This window comes from Hylobates moloch, unplaced genomic scaffold (genome assembly GCF_009828535.3).
Source record: "Hylobates moloch isolate HMO894 unplaced genomic scaffold, HMol_V3 SCAFFOLD_1, whole genome shotgun sequence".
Taxonomy (NCBI): domain Eukaryota; kingdom Metazoa; phylum Chordata; class Mammalia; order Primates; family Hylobatidae; genus Hylobates; species Hylobates moloch.
In genome coordinates, this window is record NW_026652276.1 from 28048707 (window position 1) to 28069354 (window position 20648).

The following is a 20648-nucleotide window of genomic DNA, read 5'->3' on the forward strand; positions in this document are numbered from 1 at the left end:
TTTAATAGTACAGAGCGATAACAAGCCTGTGGAAAGCAGAACTAAAAATCTAACTCTTTAAAAGAAGTATTTGTTTCTATCCTGCTTAAAACAAACAGCTTTCCAATGAAGCAATTCTAATCTTATTACACAGGCTTGATCTTGATACTTACATTTAGAAAGAAATTATTATATCAGCAAAGATTAATGGAGTTAGAAATGGATTTCACAAAGATTATTTAAGTAGCTCTCTATAATCTTATCAACTAACAGTTTCTTTTAATGTTTCCCTGGGTAGCATCAAGGAAAAAAAAAAAGAACTTTACCCACGTATACGTATCAACACAGAGGATTAGTAATGTTTAAAGTACTTCTTACCTATTAACATCCCAGATTTTGCTAGTTTTATCCAGTGAAGAGGAAGCCACGAAATTGCCGCACGAGTGCCATGTGCAGGACCATACTGCGTGCCTGTGTCCTTCAAAGGTCAAAATGCAATCGCCTTTACATAGATCCCATAATTTAACTGTAGTGTCACCACTTGAAGTAGCCAATTTGTTGCCACTATTTGCAAAAACATAAAAAGACAGCTTGTTTAAAAAGTAACATAATTAAGTTTTATGAATACTGCGTTCTATGAGTAATTTGTGTGTATGTGTATGTATCTGATTTATTTTTACTTGTAGTGGCATATCTAAATGACTAAATATTATTATATTATTTGGGTCCACACAATTGCTAACTTGAATTTCTTAGTAATTCAAGCTGAAGAGAGAAACTGCTGCTGTGTAGTTTCTAGGTTAATTCTTCTAGATTCGTCTAGATTAATTCACTAAATTAGTGTTTTTGTTATCATGTGTTTGTTTGGTTCAGCATTGTATATATTAGGCTCTGTGGATAATCGGGCTTCAGAACAATAAAGATTCAGACATGGGCTAAATCAGTTTCAAAAATATAATACAATATGAAACAGTAAGTCAGCATTGCTTACGTTTAGATTAATTCAATGCTTCAGAAGTGCAGTTTGGATGAAGGAAGAAGTGAATCAGGAATGAGGTATCTTTGAGTTAGATCATGAGAGATCAAACAGATGTTTAAGTGCTGGGTGGTTGACCATGACTCATTCAATTTTGCATTTCGGTAATTAGTAGATCTTAAAGCAGTGGCTTTCAAGTGGTGGACACAAAAGCTAGTTTAAGAAATGGGTAGGTGTCAGGCTCGGGCGCGGTGGCTCACACCTGTAATCCCAGCACTTTGGGTGGCCGAGGCGGGCGAATCGCCTGAGGTCAGGAGTTGTAGAACAACCTGGCCAACAAGGTGAAACCCTGTCTCTACTGAAAATACAAAAACTAGACAGGCATGGTGGCGTGTGCCTGTAATCCCAGCTACTCGGGAGGCTGAGGAAGGAGAGTTGCTTGAACCCGGGGGACAGAGGTTTCAGTGAGCAGAGATCGCGCCACTGCATTGCAGCCTGGGCGACAGAGTAAGACTCAGTCTTAAAAAAAAAAAAAAAAAAGAGAGAGAAAATAAATGGGTAGGTGTCAATGACACCAACAGAAACATCTAGTTGGTTTTGTGTGTGTATGTGTACGTATGTAACATCAGCTGCAAGAAAATTTTACTTCCATCATCTTCTACACATCCTTCTGCATTGCATGCTTTTTAAATGTGTTCTCTTAGGTACTTTCTCTCACCGAATTGTAATAAACCACTTATTTATCCTCCTCCTCCCTGCCAGACTGTTTTATGGTGGAGAATTGCATTTCATCTCTGTTTCTACAGCACCAAGCCTTATGACTGACCAATTAAAGTGCTTAGTACATGCTTTAGAGTAAATAAATATAGAAATGCATGCAAGCATGAATGAAATTATGCTATAAAGGAAGAAGAAGAAGTTTCCGGCATCTCTGACAGAGGGAAGAGTAGGATCAAAAAATATTTTGTTTTCTTGCTCATAGGCTTGGGTATTTTTCAGCTAAAAGGGAAATGCAATTTTTATCTGCAGCGTAGAAACAGCCACCATTAGAGAGAAAGAGCTTGAAGTTTCTGGAGAGAAGGTGGATTATATAATGAGGATATTCTCATTTGAGTTAGAAAAGAATATCCAAGGGGCTGGGTGTGATGGCTCACACCTGTAATGCCAGCACTTTGGGAGGCCGAGGCGGGCAGATCATGAGGTCAGGAGATAGAGACCATCCTGGCTAACATGGTGAAACCCCTGTAATCCCAGCTACTTGGGAGGCTGAGGCGGCAAATCACTTGAACCCAGAAGGCAGAGGTTGCAGTGAGCCGAGATCATGCCACTGCACTCCAGCCTGGGGGACAGAGAGACACTCCGTCTCAAAAAGAGAAAAGAGAAAAGAGAAGAGAAGAGAAGAGAAGATCCAACTGATTTTTCAAATTTGACTACCTGAAAAATCACCAAATGGCAGCTAGTCCCTTCACCAACAAAAACTGTTTTTGCCACAATTGTTTGCACATATGTTTATCATTCAGAATTTTAGTTTTTAATATTAAAGATTGAACAATACACTTATCTAAAAACACATGTAAAAAATTTTAAAACATAAGCATGCCTCTTTCTCAAATCTATCTTTCCAATGGGTATCATGTTATTACGGACCAAAATCTTAGCATAGGATAAAAATTATTGGGATATGTTTCTGCCTGTGGCTGAAAAACTCTCTCATATAAGTTTTATATGCTTCTTTTGTGCTTTAAACCATGTGCCAGGCAAAAAAACAAATCACACTGGAATAATTACAACTAGAATGAAGCAGTATTATTTCTTTGTGAGTGCCGTAACTAATATTTAGTCAATAATAAATAGAAACAATATTCCCATAAGTTTTTAATATATGGAGATCAGAGCTCATATACTAAATCCAAAATATATCAAATATAAATTTCTGAATATTCTTTTGAAATCGTTTTGCCTTTCAAAAGACATGGCCTGAAATATGGAAAACCGTATATCTTTGGTTCATGAAAAAATAAAGGCCATTTCTGAGGGCTGAGAGGAATCAAGAGAGAGAAAAAGAATGGTACACTAAAATAAAAAAGGTGTGTTTTAAGAGACGCAAAAGATCAGAGTTTCCCTGGGCTCCACACAAATAGAAGGAACCAAAGGTCTCAAAAAGAGCAAAAGTGAATGTTACGGACTGACTGACTGTGCCACTCCTTTCCCAGATCCGTACTTTGATGCCCTAATTCCAATGTGGCAGTATTTGGAGGTAGGGCCTCTGAGAAATAACTAGGTTTAGACAAGGTCATGAGCACGGGAACCCTGTAATAGGATTAGTGCCTTTATAATCAGAGAAAGAAACTGGAGTTAACTGGCTCCCTGCATTGTGAGGACACAGCAAGAAGGCAGCCATTTACAAGCCAAGAAGGGGGCCCTCACCAGAACCTGATCAGGCTGGCACTCTGATCTTAGACTTCTAGCCTCCAGGAGTGTGAGAAATTAATTTCTGTTATTTGAGCTACCCAGTCTCTGTTATTTTGTTATGGCAGACTAAGCTGACTAATAATGTGGATCCATGCTGTTGGTACACAGTCCAAGTTATTAGAAATTAGCTACTCAAAATTCTGCAAATAAAATTCAACTAAGTATGAGCTTACAAAATTATTCTCAAACACATAATGGGAAATAAGAAGCCATGACTGAGGATGAGCTAATAAAATTAATAAATACATATACCCTGAAGGACACTAGTTGTTATAATTAAAGGGTACAAAATATAACTATAAGTAAAGTACATAAGGAAAAACAGCTACAATAAAAAGATCAAACCACATAAGGTTATAACGTGAATCTGCAAATCTGAAAAAAATACATATTTAGAAATTTAAAAAATAAAATTATTGAAATTAAGAAATCAATGGATGGGTTAAATAGCACATGAGAAACAGCAAAATTCAGAGTAAATGAATTGGGAAATAAATCTGGAAAAAAAATGAAAAAACAAACATCGTATGTTCTCACTCACAGGTGGGAGTTAAGCTATGAGGCTGCAAAGCCATAAGAAAGATACAATGACAATGGACTTTGGGGACTTGGAGGAAAGGGTGGAAGGGGGTGAGGGGTAAAAGACTACAGATTGGGTAAAGTGTATACTGCTTGGGTGATGGATGCACCAAAATCTCAGAAATCACCACTAAAGAACTTACTCGTGTAACCAAACACCACCTGTTCCCCAAAAGCCTATGGAAATAAAAAATAAAAATAAATAAAGTATATATTCGAAAAAATTATCCCAACTATAGACAGATGAGGAACTGAACACAGTATAGGTGTTTAAAATTATAAAGGATACAATAAAAAAGTATGTTTTCCTAATCAAAATTCCAGAAGAGAATGGAAATAAAAGGTAGATGTAACACTCAAAGAATTAAGGGTTGAGAATGTACAGAAACTAGACAATTTAAGACCTAGAACCACATATTTGGAAAGAAAAGTGTATACCAAACAGGATAAACAGTGGTGTAAATAAAAAGAAATTTTTACTTAGATGCATTTTAGTGAATTGCTGAGCAGCATTGGCAATAATAAGAATTATAAGAAAAAAAGAAGAGGGAAAAAAGAAAAATAAGGTTATTTATTTATATTGTGATAAATATGTTAGAAACACTAATAAGCACTTTATATATATTTGATCCTCACTATCACTCATAAGATGACTACATTATCTCTAAAACACTTGAACAACATCACAGAGCAAATAAGTCACAGGGGTGAAATTTCTTCAAAGAGTTAATAGAAAATAATGTTACTCTGGAATTATCAAAAATCTCTCTCAAAACAAGAACAAGGCTGGGCACAGTGGCCCGTGTCTGTAATCCCAGCACCTTCGGAGGCCAAGGCAGACAGATATATTGAGGTCAGGAGTTCGAGACCAGCCTGGCCAACATGGTGAAACCATATCTCTACTAAAAATACAAAAATTAGCCGGATATGGTAGTGGACACCTGTAGCCCCAGCTACTTGGAAGGCTGAGGCAGGAGAATTGCCTGAACCCAGGAGGCAGAGGTTGCAGTGAGCCAAGATTGTGACACTGCACTCCAGCCTGGGCAACACAGCAAGACTCCATCTCAAAAAAAAAAAAAAAGGAAGAAAAGAAACAAGAACAAGTATTAGTATTAATGTTCCAACTAAACAAAGCAGTCCTCTCCTACAGAAGTTACTAAGGATGTATTTTAGGGACAGAAGATCTGAAAGGGAAGAAACAGTGAGAAACATGTAAGTATATACAAATATTTGTGTAGATAAATAAAATGCTTGCAAAAATAAAACAAAAATGCTTGTACAAATAAAAATAACAAAACAATAACGATGTAATATTAACAATAAAGTTCATGTGCTGTTAAGAAGAGAAAGTAAAACCTTGATCAATTTAGGCTTTACTAAATTAAGTCAGCATGGTGAAATGTTAAGGGTGGGCACTATAAGAATAGTAATAGAGCATATGACTTCCAAACCAGTATAAGAAAAAAAGAAATGGGTAAGAAAAACTTACAATTATAAACATCTAATATATCTAAAAGAAAATAGGAAAGGAGGAAAAAAGCACTAGAATAAACGATACAAATAGAAAACGAATTTTAAAAATAAGTTTTTAGATAGAAATACAAACATATGAACAAATCCAACAAACACAAATGGACTAAAGTGGAAGCTAAAAGACATAAAAGACAAAGATTTTTCAGTTTGGCTAAAAAGAAACAAATTCAGCTATATGATTTTTACATGAGGCACACTAAACTTCTAAGGAGATACAAAGATTGAGAGTAAACAAGGCAAAGGAAAGCAAAATGAAAAAGCACCAAAAAAAGTTACCAAGGCCAAAGGAAATCAAGATAAAGATGAGGGATAGGGCCAAGATGGCAGGCTAGAAGCAGCTCGTATGTGCCGCTCTCACAGAGAGGAACTAAAAGGCTAGTGAACACTGACCCTGCAGGCCAATCATCTGAGAAACCATGCTGGGATCCACGAAGGCAGCAGAAGAACACAGAGAGCAGAGGGGAGCAAAGCTGTCTGTCTGGGATCAATGCAGAAGAACCTCTCCAAAAATAGGAAAGAGTGAGAGAGTGAGAGCTCCCCGGGAGATTCATGCTCTCTGCAGAGACCCGCACAAGACTGGGAGTAGGAAAATCTGCCTGGCCCCCAGCTGTGCTTCCAGACTGAGGGAGAGAGCCATCCAGACATTTTGCAGGGGCAACTATCAAGTCCAAGGGGACTACAAGCCTTTAACCCCAGAGCCGACCAGCACCAGTGCCATCACCTGAATAAAGGCATAGTTGCGCCTGGGAGCAGTAAGATTGCTCCACCCACCCCCTTGCCAGATGGGGCTCAGCACCAGCTTCTAGCCCATCAGTCCCACTTCAGCCTGAATTTGGCCTGCCACTCCACCCACCCCCACCACTGCTAGGCAGGCAGGCAATGCTTACTAGAGCTTCCAACTCAGTTGTTCCACTTTTGTGTAAATTCAGCTGCAGGATACAGCCTCCCGATGTCCCGGGAAACACTCAGGTGGCAGGAGGCTGCACATGACCCCACCCATTTTTGCCATGGATAGCCAGGTGGGCAACAACTGTTAGAGCCTCCAGCCCAGACATCCCACTTCTATGTGAGCTCAGCTGGAAGGTGCAGCTTCCTGTTGCCCTGGGAAACACCCAGAGAGCACAGAACCATGTGACCTCACCTGCCTTCATCACTGGTTGCCAGGTAAGCAACGTGTGCTAGAGCTTCCAGCCCAGCAGTCCTACTTTTGTTGAACTCAGCTGGAGGGCACAGCCTCTTGCTGCCCTGAAAACACCCGGATGGTAGGGCAGACAACCCCATCCACCCATGCTACTGATAGCCAGGCAAGCGACACATGATAGAGCTTCTGGCTCAGTGGTCGTGCTTCTGAGGGAACTCAGCTGAGGAACACAAGCCTCCTGTTGTCCCAGAAAACACCTGGACAGTAAGGCGTGTGATCCCACTGACCCTGCAAGGCAGGCAACACTTGCTGGGGCTTCTGGCTTCTGTGTGGACTGATCTAGAGGGCGCAGCTTTCTGTTGTCCCAGGAAACACCCAGAGAGCAGGGCACATGATCCTGCCTGACCCTGCCACTGGCAGCCAGGCAGGCAATGCCTGCTGGAGCTTTTGGTCTAGCAGTTTCACTTCTGTGGGAACTCAACCAGTGGGTAGACTCCTATTGTCCTGGGAAGCTCCCAGAAAGCAGGACAAGCATCCCCACCAACCCCTGCCACTGGTGTTCAGGTGAGCCACATCTGCTAGGGCTGCTGGCCCAACAGTCCTAGTTTTCCCTGAATTTGCTGAGTGGGGCAGGCAGGCTCCTGTTGCCCTGGAAACACCAGGAGGTCAGGGTAAGCAACTCCACCCACCCCTGCCTCCCATTGCCAGATGGGCCACACCCGCTAGAGCTTCCAACCCAGAGAGAGGTCCCACTTCTGCCTGAACTCTGCAGGCAAGTGCAACCCCATGTTTCCCCAGGAAGCACATGGACATCAAATTAAGGCCAACTTGGCAAGAATACAGCTTGTCTGCCAACTGCAGCCCTTGCCTGAGGAAACTCAATAGATCAGAATGCCCAACAGAAGAAATGCAGGCATGCAGACAGTAATCATAGAGGGCACCACCAAGACCCAGGAGTGTACCAGAATCAAAGCCAGTCAACCAAACTCAATTATAACATAATAAAATCCCCAAGGGCATCAATGAAGAAAAAAACAAAAAGTCAATTGAAAGGACAGAAACTTTAAAGATTGAAGGAACATCAGCCCACACAAATTAGAAAAAGCCAGTGAAAGAACTCTGACAACTCAAAAAGCCAGAGTACCTTCTTTCCTCTAAATAATCATACTATTTCCCCAGCAAGAGTTCTTAACCAGGCTGAAATATCTGAAATGAGAGAAATAGAATTGAGAATATGAACAGGAACAAGGATCATCAAGATACAGGGAAACAGCAAAACCCAATCGAAGGAAGCTAAGAATCACAGTAAAATGATACAGGAGCTGATAGTCAAAATAGCCATTATAAAAAAGGAACAAAACTCATCTAACAGAGATGAGAAACATACTACAAGAATTGCATAATTAAAGCACAAGTATAAACAGAAGGATAGAAGAAACTGAGGATAGAACCTAAGAGCTCAAATTCTGGCTCTCTGAAATAACTCGGTCAGACAAAAATAAAGAAAAAAGAATTTAAAAGGAATGAGCAAAATCTCCAAAAGATATAGGATTATGTAAATAGACCAAACTATGACTCATTGGTGTCCCTGAAAGAGATAGGGGGAAAGTAAGCAACTTGAAAAACACATATCAGGATATTGTACATGAAAACTTTCCAACATTGCTAGAGAGACCAACATTCAAATCCATGAAATGCATATAACTCCTGTGAGATATTATACATGAAGACCATCTCCAAGACACATAATCATCAGATTCTCCAAGGTCCAAATGAATGAAAAAATGTAAAAGGCAATTAGAGAGAAGAGACAGGGCACATACAAAGGGAATCCCATCAGGCTGGACTTGTCAGCAGAAACTCTTAAAGCCAGAAGACATTGAGTGCTTATATTCAGGATTCTTAAAAGAATATTTGAAACAAGAATTTCATATCCAGCCCAACCAAGCTTCATAAGTGAAGGAGAAATAAGATCATTTTCAAACAAGCAAATGCTGAATGAATTCATTACCACCAGAACTGCCTTACAAGTGGTCCTGAAAGGAGTGCTAAATGTGAAAAAGAAAGATCATTACCAGCCACTACAAAAATACACTTAAGTACACAAACCAGTGACACTATAAAGCAACCACACAGACAAGTCTGCATAATAACCAGCTAACAATATGATGACAGGATCAAATTCGTACATATCAATAGTAACCTTGAATGTAAACAGGCTTAATCCCCCAATTAAAATACACAGAGTGGCAAGCTGAATAAAGAAGGAAGACCCAACAGTATGCTGTCTTCAAGAGACCCATCTCACATACAATGACATCCATAAGCTCAAAATAAAGGAATGGGGAAAAATCAACCAAGTAAACCACAACAACAACAACAAACACAAAAATGCAGGGGTTGCAATCCTAGTTTTAGACAAAACAGACTTTAAACCAACAAAGACCAAATAAGCTAAAGAAGAGCATTATATAATGGCAATAGTTTCAATTCAACAAGAAGACCTGATTAAGTAGAAGATGGCCAACTTGACACAACCAGGTGGAACAACTGCCACCAAGGAACCAAGACAATTGGCACACTCCTGACAGATCTTCAGAGGGAAGCCTGTGAGAGTGGATGGAGGGAAGACACAAAAGGTGTGCTCAAGTGGGAGGAAGCTGGGAACCCTACAGGAGGCTACCATGCAGGGGACTAATTCCTGCCCTCCAACAACTCCAAACGAAAGGATGAGTTGAACTGACAAGGATCAACCTACTTTTGCCACAGGCCTCTGGAATCTTGGCAGGAGGAGACCCCTCAACTATCATGGATACTTGAGTTGGCACTAAGAGCTGCTTAGAGAATTGGTAGGGGCAGCATGCCAGCTGATGCAGAGCCAAAAGGATTTGGTGCCTAAGCACTTGTGGCAGAGCATGACAAGGGATGCCCATGCCCATAGGCTCAACATGCTACCACAGGAGACATTATCCCTAGGGAAACTCTCAGACTTGAACTCTGCAGGGTGGTCTTGCCCATCAGATGGGGCTAGTCTGACTTGAGCACCCCTTGGTCTGCTGGCCTCTTCCAGGGCCCCAGCCTGGCCATGCCTGCTTGTAGGACAGCCTCGGGTGCTCTGGGAGCCCACATAATAGCTCCTGCACTGGTGAACTGTGCCTGAGTGGTAGAGAGGTCCAGTGGGGCAGCCCCCATGGCCACACACCAGCCTGCCTATTCCCTACCCCCACTGCAGCTTCCTCCAGGCCCACAGCCACCACGTATATCACACTGCCAACATGTGTGTACGTAGGTGGGTTTTACCTTCTCCCATGCCAATGTATGTGTGCATGCATCCTAACCTGCCAGTATACAGACCAGTGACACTATAAAGCAACCATACAAACAAGCTTGCATAACAAGCTGACATCATGATGACAGGATCACATTCACACATATCAATAATAACTTTAAATGTAAATGGGCTAAATGCCCTAATTAAAAGTCACAGAGTGGCAAATTGGATAAAGAACCAAGACTCATTGGCATGTTGTCTTCAAGAGACCTGTTTCACATGCAGTAACACTCAGAGGCTCAAAATAAAAGGATGGACAAAAATCTGCCAAGCATATGGAAAACAGAGAAAAGCAAGGGTTACTATTCTAATTTTAGACAAAATAGACTTTAAACAAACAGAGACGAAAAAGTGGGAGCATTACGTACTGGTAAAGATTTCAATTCAACAAGAAGACCTAACTATTCTAAATATATATGCATTTAACACAGAAGCAACTAGAGTCATAAAGCAAGTTCTTAAAGACCTTCAAAGAGACTTAGATTTCTACAAAATAATAGTGGAGACTTCAACACCCTACTGACAGTATTAGATATTTGAGTCAGAAAATTAACAAAAATATTCAGGACCTGAACTGAGCACTGGATCAAAAGGATCTGATAGATATCTACAGAACTCTCCCCCCCAAAAAACAAATAGAATATACATTCTTCTCATTGCCACATGCACATACTCTAAACTCTACCACATAATGAGACACAGAACAATCCTCAGCAAATGCAAGAGAACTATAATCATAACAACTACTCTCTTGCATCACAGCACAATAAAATTAAATATCGACTGAAATAATCACTGAAAAACATACAATTACATGGAAATTTAATAGCTGCACTTGAATGGCTTTTGAGTAAATAATGAAATTAAAGCAGAAATCAAGCAGTAAGAAGTTATTTGAAACTAATGAGAACCAAGACACAACATACCAGAATCTCTGGGACACAGCTAAGGCAGTGTTAACAGGAAATTTTATAGCACTAAATGCCCACATCAAAAAGTTAGAAAGATCTCAATTTATCAACTTAACATCACCACTAAATGGACGAGAGAACCAAGAGTAAACTGACCCCAAAAACGAACAGAAGAAATAAACAAAATCAGAGATGAACTAAGGAGATTGTGATATGAAAAACCACTGAAAAAAATCAATGAATCCAAATAATCAATGGTTACTTGAAAAACTTAATAAGATACAAAACCAAGATTAAACTGACCCCAAAACTATCAGAATAAACAAAATCAGAGATGAACTAAGGAGACTGAGATATGAAAAATCACTCAAAAGATTAATGAATCCAAATAATCAATTGTTATTTGAAAAAATAAATGAGAGACTGCTAGCTAGAATAATAAAGAAGAAAGAAGATCCAAATAAAAACAATTAGAAATTACAAAGGGCATTACACTGATCCTGACATTACCACTGAACCCACAGAAATACAAATAACCATCAGAGACTATTATGAATACTTCTATGCACAAACTAAAAAATCTAGAAAAAAATGGAAAAATTCCTGGACATATACACCCTCCCAAGACTGAACCCAGGAAAAAAATGAATCCCTGCACAGACAAAAACAATGAGTTACAAAACTGAATCAGTAATAAAAAGTCTATGTATTAGTCCATTTTCATGCTGCTGATAAAGACATACTTGAGACTGGGTATTTATAAAGAAAAAGAGATTTAATAGACTCACAGTTCCACATGGCTGGGGAGGCCTCATGGTCATGGTGGAAGGTAAAAGGCATGTCTTACATGGCAGGAGACAAGAGAGAATTTGTGCAGGGAAACTCCCCCTTACAAAACCATCAGATCTCAAGAGGCTTATTCACTAACAAAAGAACAGCACAGGCAAGTCCTGCCTTAATTCAATTACCTCCCACCAGGTCCATCCTACAACACATGGAAATTACAGGAGCTATAATTCAAGATGAGATTTGGATGAGAACACAGCCAAACCATATCAGCCTATCAACCAGAAAAAGCCCAGGACCAGATAGATTCATAGCCAAATTCTATGATATATATATAATGAAGAGCTGGTATCACTCTTACTGAAACTATTCCAAAAAATTGAGGAGGAGAGATTCCTTCTCAACTCATTTTATGAGGCCAGTATTTTCCTGACACAAAAACATGTCAGAGACACAACAAAAAATAAAATTTCAGGTCAATATCTTTGATAAACATTGATACAAAAAACCTCAACAAAATAATTGTCAATCCAATCCAGCAGCACATCGAAAAACTAATCCACCATGACCAAGTAGGCTTTATCCCTGGGATGTAAGCTTGGTTGAAAATATACAAATCAATAAATATGATTCATCACATAAACAGAACTGAAAACAAAAACCAGATGATCATTTCAATAGATGCAGAAAAATCTTTTGATAAAATACATCTTCACATTAACAACACTCAATAAATTAAGCATCAAAAGAACACACTTCAAAATAATAAGAGCCATCTATGACAAACCCACAACCAACATCATACTGAATGGGCAAAAGCTGGAAGACTTCCCTTTGAAAACCAGCACCAGACAAGGATGCCCTCTTCGCCATTCCCATTCTACAAAATATTCAAAGTTCCAGCCATAGCAATCAGGAAAGAAAAAAAAGAAAAGGCATCTATATAAAAAAAGAGGAAGTCAAACTATCCCTATTTCCAGATAATGTATTTCTATATCTTGAAAACCCCATAATCTTGGCCCAAAAGTTCCCTGATCTGATAAACAACTTCAGCAAAGTCTCAGGATACAAAATTGATGTACAAAACTCACTAGCATTTCTATATACCAACAACATCTAAGCTGAGAGTGAAATCACAAATACAGTCACATTCACAATTTCCACAAAAAGAATAAAATACCTAGGAACACAGCTAACCCAGGAAAGGAAAGGTCTCTACAACAAGAGCTACAAAACACTGCTCAAAGAAACGAGAGGTGACACAGACAACTGGAAAAATCTTCCATGCTCATGGACAGGAAGAATCAATATTATTAAAATGGCCATACTGCCCAAAGCACTTTATAGATTCAATGCTATTTCTATCAAATTACCAATGACATTCTTCACAGAATTAGAAAATATTTTAAAACTCCTATAGAACCAAAAAAAGAGCCCAAATAGCTAAGGCAATCTTAAGAAAAAATAGCAAAGCTGGAGGCATCACACCACATGTGTCATGGGAGGGAGCAGGTGGGAAGTAATTAAATCATGGTGGCAGGTTTTTCTTGCACTGTTCTCATGTTAGTGAATGTCTCACAAGATCTGAAGGTTTTATAAAGGGAATTTCAAAGCTGGAGGCATCACACTACCTGACTTCAAACTATACTACAAGGCTACAGTAACCAAAACAGCATGGTACTGGCACAAAAATAGACACATAGACTAATGAAACAGAATAGAGAGCAAAGAAATAATGCCACACATGTTCAACTTGATTTTCTACAATCCTAACAAAAACAAGAAATGGGGAAAGTACTCCCTATTCAATAAAATGTGCTATCCAGATGCAAAAGATTGAAACTGGACCCCTACCTTATACCACATACAAAAATAAACTCAAGATGGATTAAAGGCTTAAATGTGAAACATAAAATTCTAAACACCCTGGAAGATAACCTAGGAAATATCATTCTGGATGCAGGATTTAGCACAGATTTCATGACAAAAATGCCAAAAGCAATTGCAACAAAAACAAAAATTGACAAGTGTGACCTAATTAAACTTAAGACCTTCTCAACAGCAAAAGAAACCGTCAGCAGAGTAATCAGACAACCTGTATGATATGGTTTGGCTCTGTGTGCCCACCCAAATCTCACATTGAATTGTGTCATGTGTCATGGGAGGGAGCAGGTGGGAGGTAATTAAACCATGGTGGCAGGTTTTTCTTGTGCTGTTCTCATGATAGTGAAAGTCTCACAAGATCTGAAGGTTTTATAAAGGGAATTTCAAAGCTGGAGCCATCACGCTACCTGACTTCAAACTATACTACAAGGCTACAGTAACCCAAATGCATGGTACTGGTACCAAAACAGATATATAGACCAATGGAACAGAACAGAGGCCTCAGAAATAATGCCACACATCTACAACCATCTGATCTTTGACAAACCTGACAAAAATAAGCAATGGGGAAAGAAATCCCTATTTAACAAATGATGTTGGGAAAACTGGCTAGCCATATGCAGAAAAGTGAAACTGGACCCCTTCCTTACACCTTATACAAAAATTAACTCAAGATGGATTAAAGACTTAAACGTAAAACTTAAAACCATAAAAACCCTAGAAGAAGACCTAGGCAATACCATTCAGGACATAGGCATGGGCAAAGACTTCATAACTAAAACACCAAAAGCAATGGCAACAAAAGCCAAAATAGACAAATGGGATCTAATTAAACTAAAGAGCTTCTGCACAGCAAAAGAAACGATCATCAGAGTGAACAGGCAACCTAGAGAATGGGAGAAAATTTTTGCAATCTATCCATCTGACAAAGGATTAATATCCAGAATCCACAAGGAACTTAAATTTACAAGAAAAAAAACAACCCCATCAAAAAGTAGGTGAAGGATATGAACAGACACTTCTCAAAAGAAGACATTTATGCAGCCGACAAACATGAAAAAAAACTCATCATCACTGGTCATTAGAGAAATGCAAATCAAAACCACAATGAGATACCATCTCATGCCAGTTAGAATGGGAATCATTAAAAAGTCAGGAAACAACAGATGCTGGAGAGGAAGTGAAGAAATAGGAATGCTTTTACACTGTTGATGGGTGTGTAAATTAGTTCAACCATTGTGAAAGACAGTATGGCGATTCCTCAGAACCAGAAATACTATTTGACTTAGCAATCCCATTACTGGGTATATACCCAAAGGAATATAAATCATTTTACTTTAAAGACACATGCACATGTATGTTTATTGCAGCACTATTCACAATAGCGAAGACTTGGAACCAACCCAAATGCCCGTCAATGAGAGACTAGATAAAGAAAATGTGACACATATACACCACGGAATACTATGCAGCCATAAAAAGTATGAGTTCATGTCCTTTGCAAGGACATGGATGAAGCTGGAAACCATCACTCTCAGCACACTAACACAGGAACAGAAAACCAAACACCACATGTTCTCACTCATAAGTGGGAGTTGAACAATGAGAACAGATGGATGCAAGGAGGGGAACATCACACACAGGGGCCTGCTGAGGGGTGGGGTACTAGGGGAGGGATAGCATTAGGAGAAATACCTAATGTAGATGATGGGTATTTGGGTGCAGCAAACCACCATGGCACATGTATACCTATGTAATAAACCTGCACGTTCTGCACATGTATCCCAGAACTTAAAGTACAATTAAAAAAAAAAAAGAGGTGGGGGGAGTTCCCCTGCACATGCCCTCTTGGCCTCCACCATGTAAGAAGTGACTTTGCTCCTCATTCACTTTCTGCCGTGATTATGAGGCCTCCCCAGCCATGTGGAACTGTGAGTCATTAAACCTCTTTCCTTTATAAATTACCCAGTCTTGGGTATTTCTTTATCAGCAGTGTGAGAATAGGCTAATACACTACAGAATAGGACAAAATATTTACAAACTATGTGTTTGACAAAGTTCTAATATCCAGCATCTATAAGGAAAATAAACAAATTTGCAAGCAAAAAAACAAACAACTCGATTAAAAATGGGCAAATAACAAGAACAGGCTCTTTCCAAAAGAAGGCATACATGTGGCCAACAAGCTTATGAAATAAAGACCAATATCACTGATTGATCAGTTTACAAATATACTGATAATGTATATTTGTGCAAATTTTAAAACACAGTTTTAAATAACATATATGAGAGGAAATGTTTTAAAATAGAACTGAATGGCAACACAACACATCAAAACTCTGACATGAAGTCAAATCAGTATTTTCAAGGGAATTTAATTTTTTACTGGTTATAATGAAAAGAGAACAGACTTAAAATCATTGTGCTATGCATGATATTTTGAGGTTAGAAAGCGTATACTATATATATGATAGAATAATAGAATGGAAGATCAACAAAGACCAAAATGGTTCTTTGAAGAGTAATAAAATAAATAAATTTCTGCTAAGGTTGACAAGAACAGAAACAATTCCCTCTACTGGCAATTTATTGAGCCAGATACCACAAGGATTTTTACAGAAGTATAAAATAATGTCACACTTTTCATTTTTTTTTTTTTGTTTTAGGCATTATATTGATTTTGCATTAAAATGTTTATGTTAACATGCAACGAACTTTTTATAGTTATTTAAATAAATATCTTTAAGATTTCTAAGTTTTAATTTATAATACAACAAGCATCAATAGATATAAGCCCCTAACCAAATCTCTTTAGGGTACTTAATAATCTTTAAGGTAATAAAGGGGTATGGTGATAGCTAATTTTATGCATCAGTTTTACTAAGCTATGCTACCACAATGTTTGGTCAAACATCAGTCTAAATATCTCTGTGGAGGTATGCTTTAGGTGAAATAAACACATAAATCAGTAGATGTTGAGTAAAGCTGATTATTCTCTACAACATGGGTGGGCCTCTTCCAATCAGTTGAAGGTCTTAAAAGGGAAACACTAAGGTCCCCAAATAAGATGGAATTCCTTCAGATTTAAGCTGCGAAATCAGACATCTACTCTTCCCTGGATCCCGAGCCTGCTCACCTGCCCTATCAGTTTTGGACTTAATAGTCCCCACAATCATGTGAGCCAAAGAGAGTCTCTTCTGTCTCTATCTCTGTCTCTGCATGTATCTCTTTGTATATATACATATACACACATGTATGTGTGTGCATATATATCCATACATACATATACATATATGTACATGTACTTATATATACACAGACACACACAATACTTATGTATATACACACATCAACATACAGACATACACACACACACACACACACACACACATATTGGTTCTATTATATTTATCTGGCAAACCTTAACAAATATAGATCCTCAGGCCAAAAGTTTGAGAACTGACACCCTAGAGAAACTTTTACACATGTGCTTCAACATATACAATCTCTAGATATGCAGAATCCTCCTTGAAGCGTTGTTTGTATTAGCAAACAATGAAAATCTTCCAAATAACATGATAGTAACAAACATGGATAAATAATATGTGGGAAAAGTCACACAATGGATATTATAGAGCAGTGAAAATGAATATACTACAGCTGCACATAACAATGTGGATAAAATGTAGAAACACTATACTGAGGAAAAAATAAGACTCAGATGACCATATACATTCTGACATATCTTAATGAAGTAAAAATAAAATATTCAGATATACTATATATATCATTATATATGTGAATACATGTATGTGACATAAAATTATGTTTAGAAAAACAAATAATGCCATTCAAAATGTTCAGGTTGATTGACTGTCTCTAGGTGCTAAGTAGGGGAATGGATCAAATAGGTAGGTGATTTCTGTCCTATAAATGATTATATCTATTGATTAACTATTGTTGTGAACAAACTACTTCAAATTTCAGTGGCTTAACATGATAATTAGTTTTTTAGGGGCGGTGTTTATGATTTGTAGGTCAGCTGGGCCATTCAGCTTCAGGCTGTGGTAGTCGGGGTAGAATTGCTTCCCAATTCAGGTCTGCTAGAGCAACTCTGTCCTACACAGGTACGTTCTGGGGCTGAGTCTGAAGGCACAGTAACTACTCAATGGCAGTTTTTAACACTGAGGAAACACAGGACAGCAAGCTCTACACTGAGTATGCATAGCAAGCCTTGGCATGTTGATATTGGTTAATATCCATTGGTCAAAACAAGTCAAATGCACAAACAGAAATTCTAGGGGTGGGAAAGCACACTATTTCCAGGAAAGTAAGGACGTGAGGAAGAAATATTTTGAAGAGTCATATAATTTACAAAAATAAATTTGTTCTAATTATAGGCAGAGCTTCTCAGCTATTTGTTTAATTTTTATTATTTATAAATTACATAAATGTCTCATAATTTCTCTCTTATATAGGAAATATTTCTTACTAAAATTAAACATAGATACGTACAAGAAAAAGCACCATTTAAAAAGCTAAAGATGTTGGATTTTACTGTTTACTCAGAAAGTGTATAACTATTCATAACATTTATAAATGTATATTGATATTTCTTTTTTAGAATAAAACTAAAAACATTTTCAAGTGTACATTAACTGATGCCCAAAGTATTTTAATAACCCATTTTGTAGCAAAGAGAAATCAGCAAGGAAAACAAATTATTGATAATATAAAATACACACTATTATTCTCATTAAAATTACTTTTAATTATCAGTAAAATACAGTTCATAGAGTAACCTAGCTAAACATTATGAGTTTGCAGGATTTGGTAGTTATTTTATCAGCAGTTAGGATTCAAAACACTATGTTGCATATAGATTGTACATCCCTATGTGCTAAGTGCATATTCAAATTGTGTTCATCTCTTCGTGGATACCTCTTTTAATCATTTTTAAAACTTCTTATCATGCATATACGTGTGTGTGTGTGTGTGTGTGTGCATTTTTTTTTTTTTTTTTTTTTTTGCTAACTGTTGCTCATTTTTCAAACCTGCTCAATTGTTCTCTGCTTTCTAATTTAACTGTAATTTCATCAACACATGGAGGCTGTCTCTCCTAGGCCTCTCAATTCCAACTTTTCTTTCTATGGAGAATATTTTTTGTGTGCTATGTATCATACCTTTTGTTTGTCACTAAGTCCTCTGAAAATTCTTTTTGCAGTTTATGAAAAATATACAAATAATCATCAAGTTTGGGACAACCAAAATTATAGTTTGCAAATAATAAGCATTATATTTAGCTCCACATAGTATTTCCCATAATGGTTTCATTACATATATTACATGCTCTTCATGTGCATTCTTGGCATTTTTCAGACTTTAGTACGTTAACTACAGAAACATAAGAGCTTGTCACTATTGGCAGGGCACCATGGCACATGCCTGTAATCCCAGCACTTTGGGAGGCCAAGGCAGGGAGATTGCTTGAGCTCAGGAGTTCGAGACTATCCTGGGCAACACGGTGAAACCTCATCTCTACAAGAAATACAAAAATTAGCCTAGCGAGGTGGCATGTGCCTGTAGTCACAGCTACCTGGAGGCCAAGGTGGGAGGATTACTTAAGCCTGGGAGGTGGAAGTTGCAGTGAGCTGTGATCGTGCCACTGCACTCCAGCCTGGGCAGAGTGAGACTGTCTCAAACAAAACAAAACAAAACAAAAACTTGTTTCTATTGAAAATGACTTTAGTTTTGAAAATCAAATATATTACAGGTGACCATCAATATCAATCTGGCGATTGATGCTAATCACTTTTTTTTAAAGAAATGTACTGAAGTGTTTTTATGAGAGGGGGTGGAACGGGAGGACTCAATGGTTCTTACATCACTAAGTAGGAAGTGGAAAGTGTAGAAGCAAGAAGACTTGGTTGGCTTCTCATTCTGGCTCTGCATAAATGTCCCCACATGATCCTGGACAGGTCATTTAATATTTACATTTACCATCTCTGAAACTTACTGTCTTTATTTGGAAATATGGATAATAAATTCTGGTTGATATACTTTTAATGATTGTTTTGTAGATCTACTAAAATAATTCTTACAAAAGCAAATTTTTAATTATTTCTACCCTTCAAATTTGGGATTATTTTGTAAAGATTCTCTTGTTATCTCTAGTTAAGTCTTTTGTTTTGTTTTGTTTTACTTGCTGAAATGAGTTGTTCCTCTCCTAGAAAATCTTCAGTAAAAAGTAATAGATTTATATTATCTGAAGAGAAGTCAGAGTATAAGTTCTTATGTAGAATAATTTATCACTATTTCTGTAACTAGTGGAATAAAATAAATTACTATCACTATATTGTAGTCTCATTGATCTGTATCTATCTATTCAATAGAACTATTTGAATTTATAAAAAGGCTATTAGTCACAATGTTCTCAGTTACCATAGAATATGTATGTATTAATTTCATGCAGAATTACATATAACCAAAATCTAATAAAATTAAGCTCAAATATCTTCTCGCATTGTATTTGTATAAGTAAAAGATATAATTTTTGTTTCACTGAGTCATAAAATTATTAGAAAAACTCACACTTATAATTTAGATTACATAAAAATATTAAGGCATATTTGAGATATCTTTAATGTACAGTTTGTGAAAACCCTCCAATCTTTACAAGTTGAAATAAAAGGGCTGTTTTCATGCAAGTTTCTTTAAACCCTTAGCCTTGATACCGCACTTCTGGCTGTATGAGGGCTGAGGGTAGAAAATGAGGACACTGGGACAGAGTAAAGTAAAGTAAGTACAAGCCCACATCAAGAATGATCTTGGTTGGTTTCCTGAAGTAATCAGTGACCATATCCAAGTGTTCCTGCCTTCACTCCAAAATACTATGCTCTTCCTTTGTGTAGCAATCTAGAATCAACCAAGAATTACAAACAAAAGGAGCTGAGAGGACAGCACTATATTTAGGTACTATGAATTCTAGTCAAATGAGAGATGTAGATTTCAGCATTAAGGAAAGAACAGCCGCTGCCTGAGTAGTTTGGAGAAGTT

At 37.7% G+C, this 20648-nt stretch overlaps 1 protein-coding gene across 6 annotated transcripts in view; it reads right to left on the bottom strand.

The window, feature by feature from the left end:
- The window catches only part of SPAG16 (sperm associated antigen 16), a 1164736-nt gene that overhangs the window by 501847 nt on the left and 642241 nt on the right, over window positions 1–20648 (bottom strand). For all 6 annotated transcript variants that reach the window (XM_032754635.2, XM_058438740.1, XM_058438747.1 and 3 more), the window contains one exon: window positions 358–543. In XM_032754635.2, the coding sequence (XP_032610526.1) occupies window positions 358–543 (186 nt within the window). The remainder of the gene's footprint in view (window positions 1–357; window positions 544–20648) is intronic.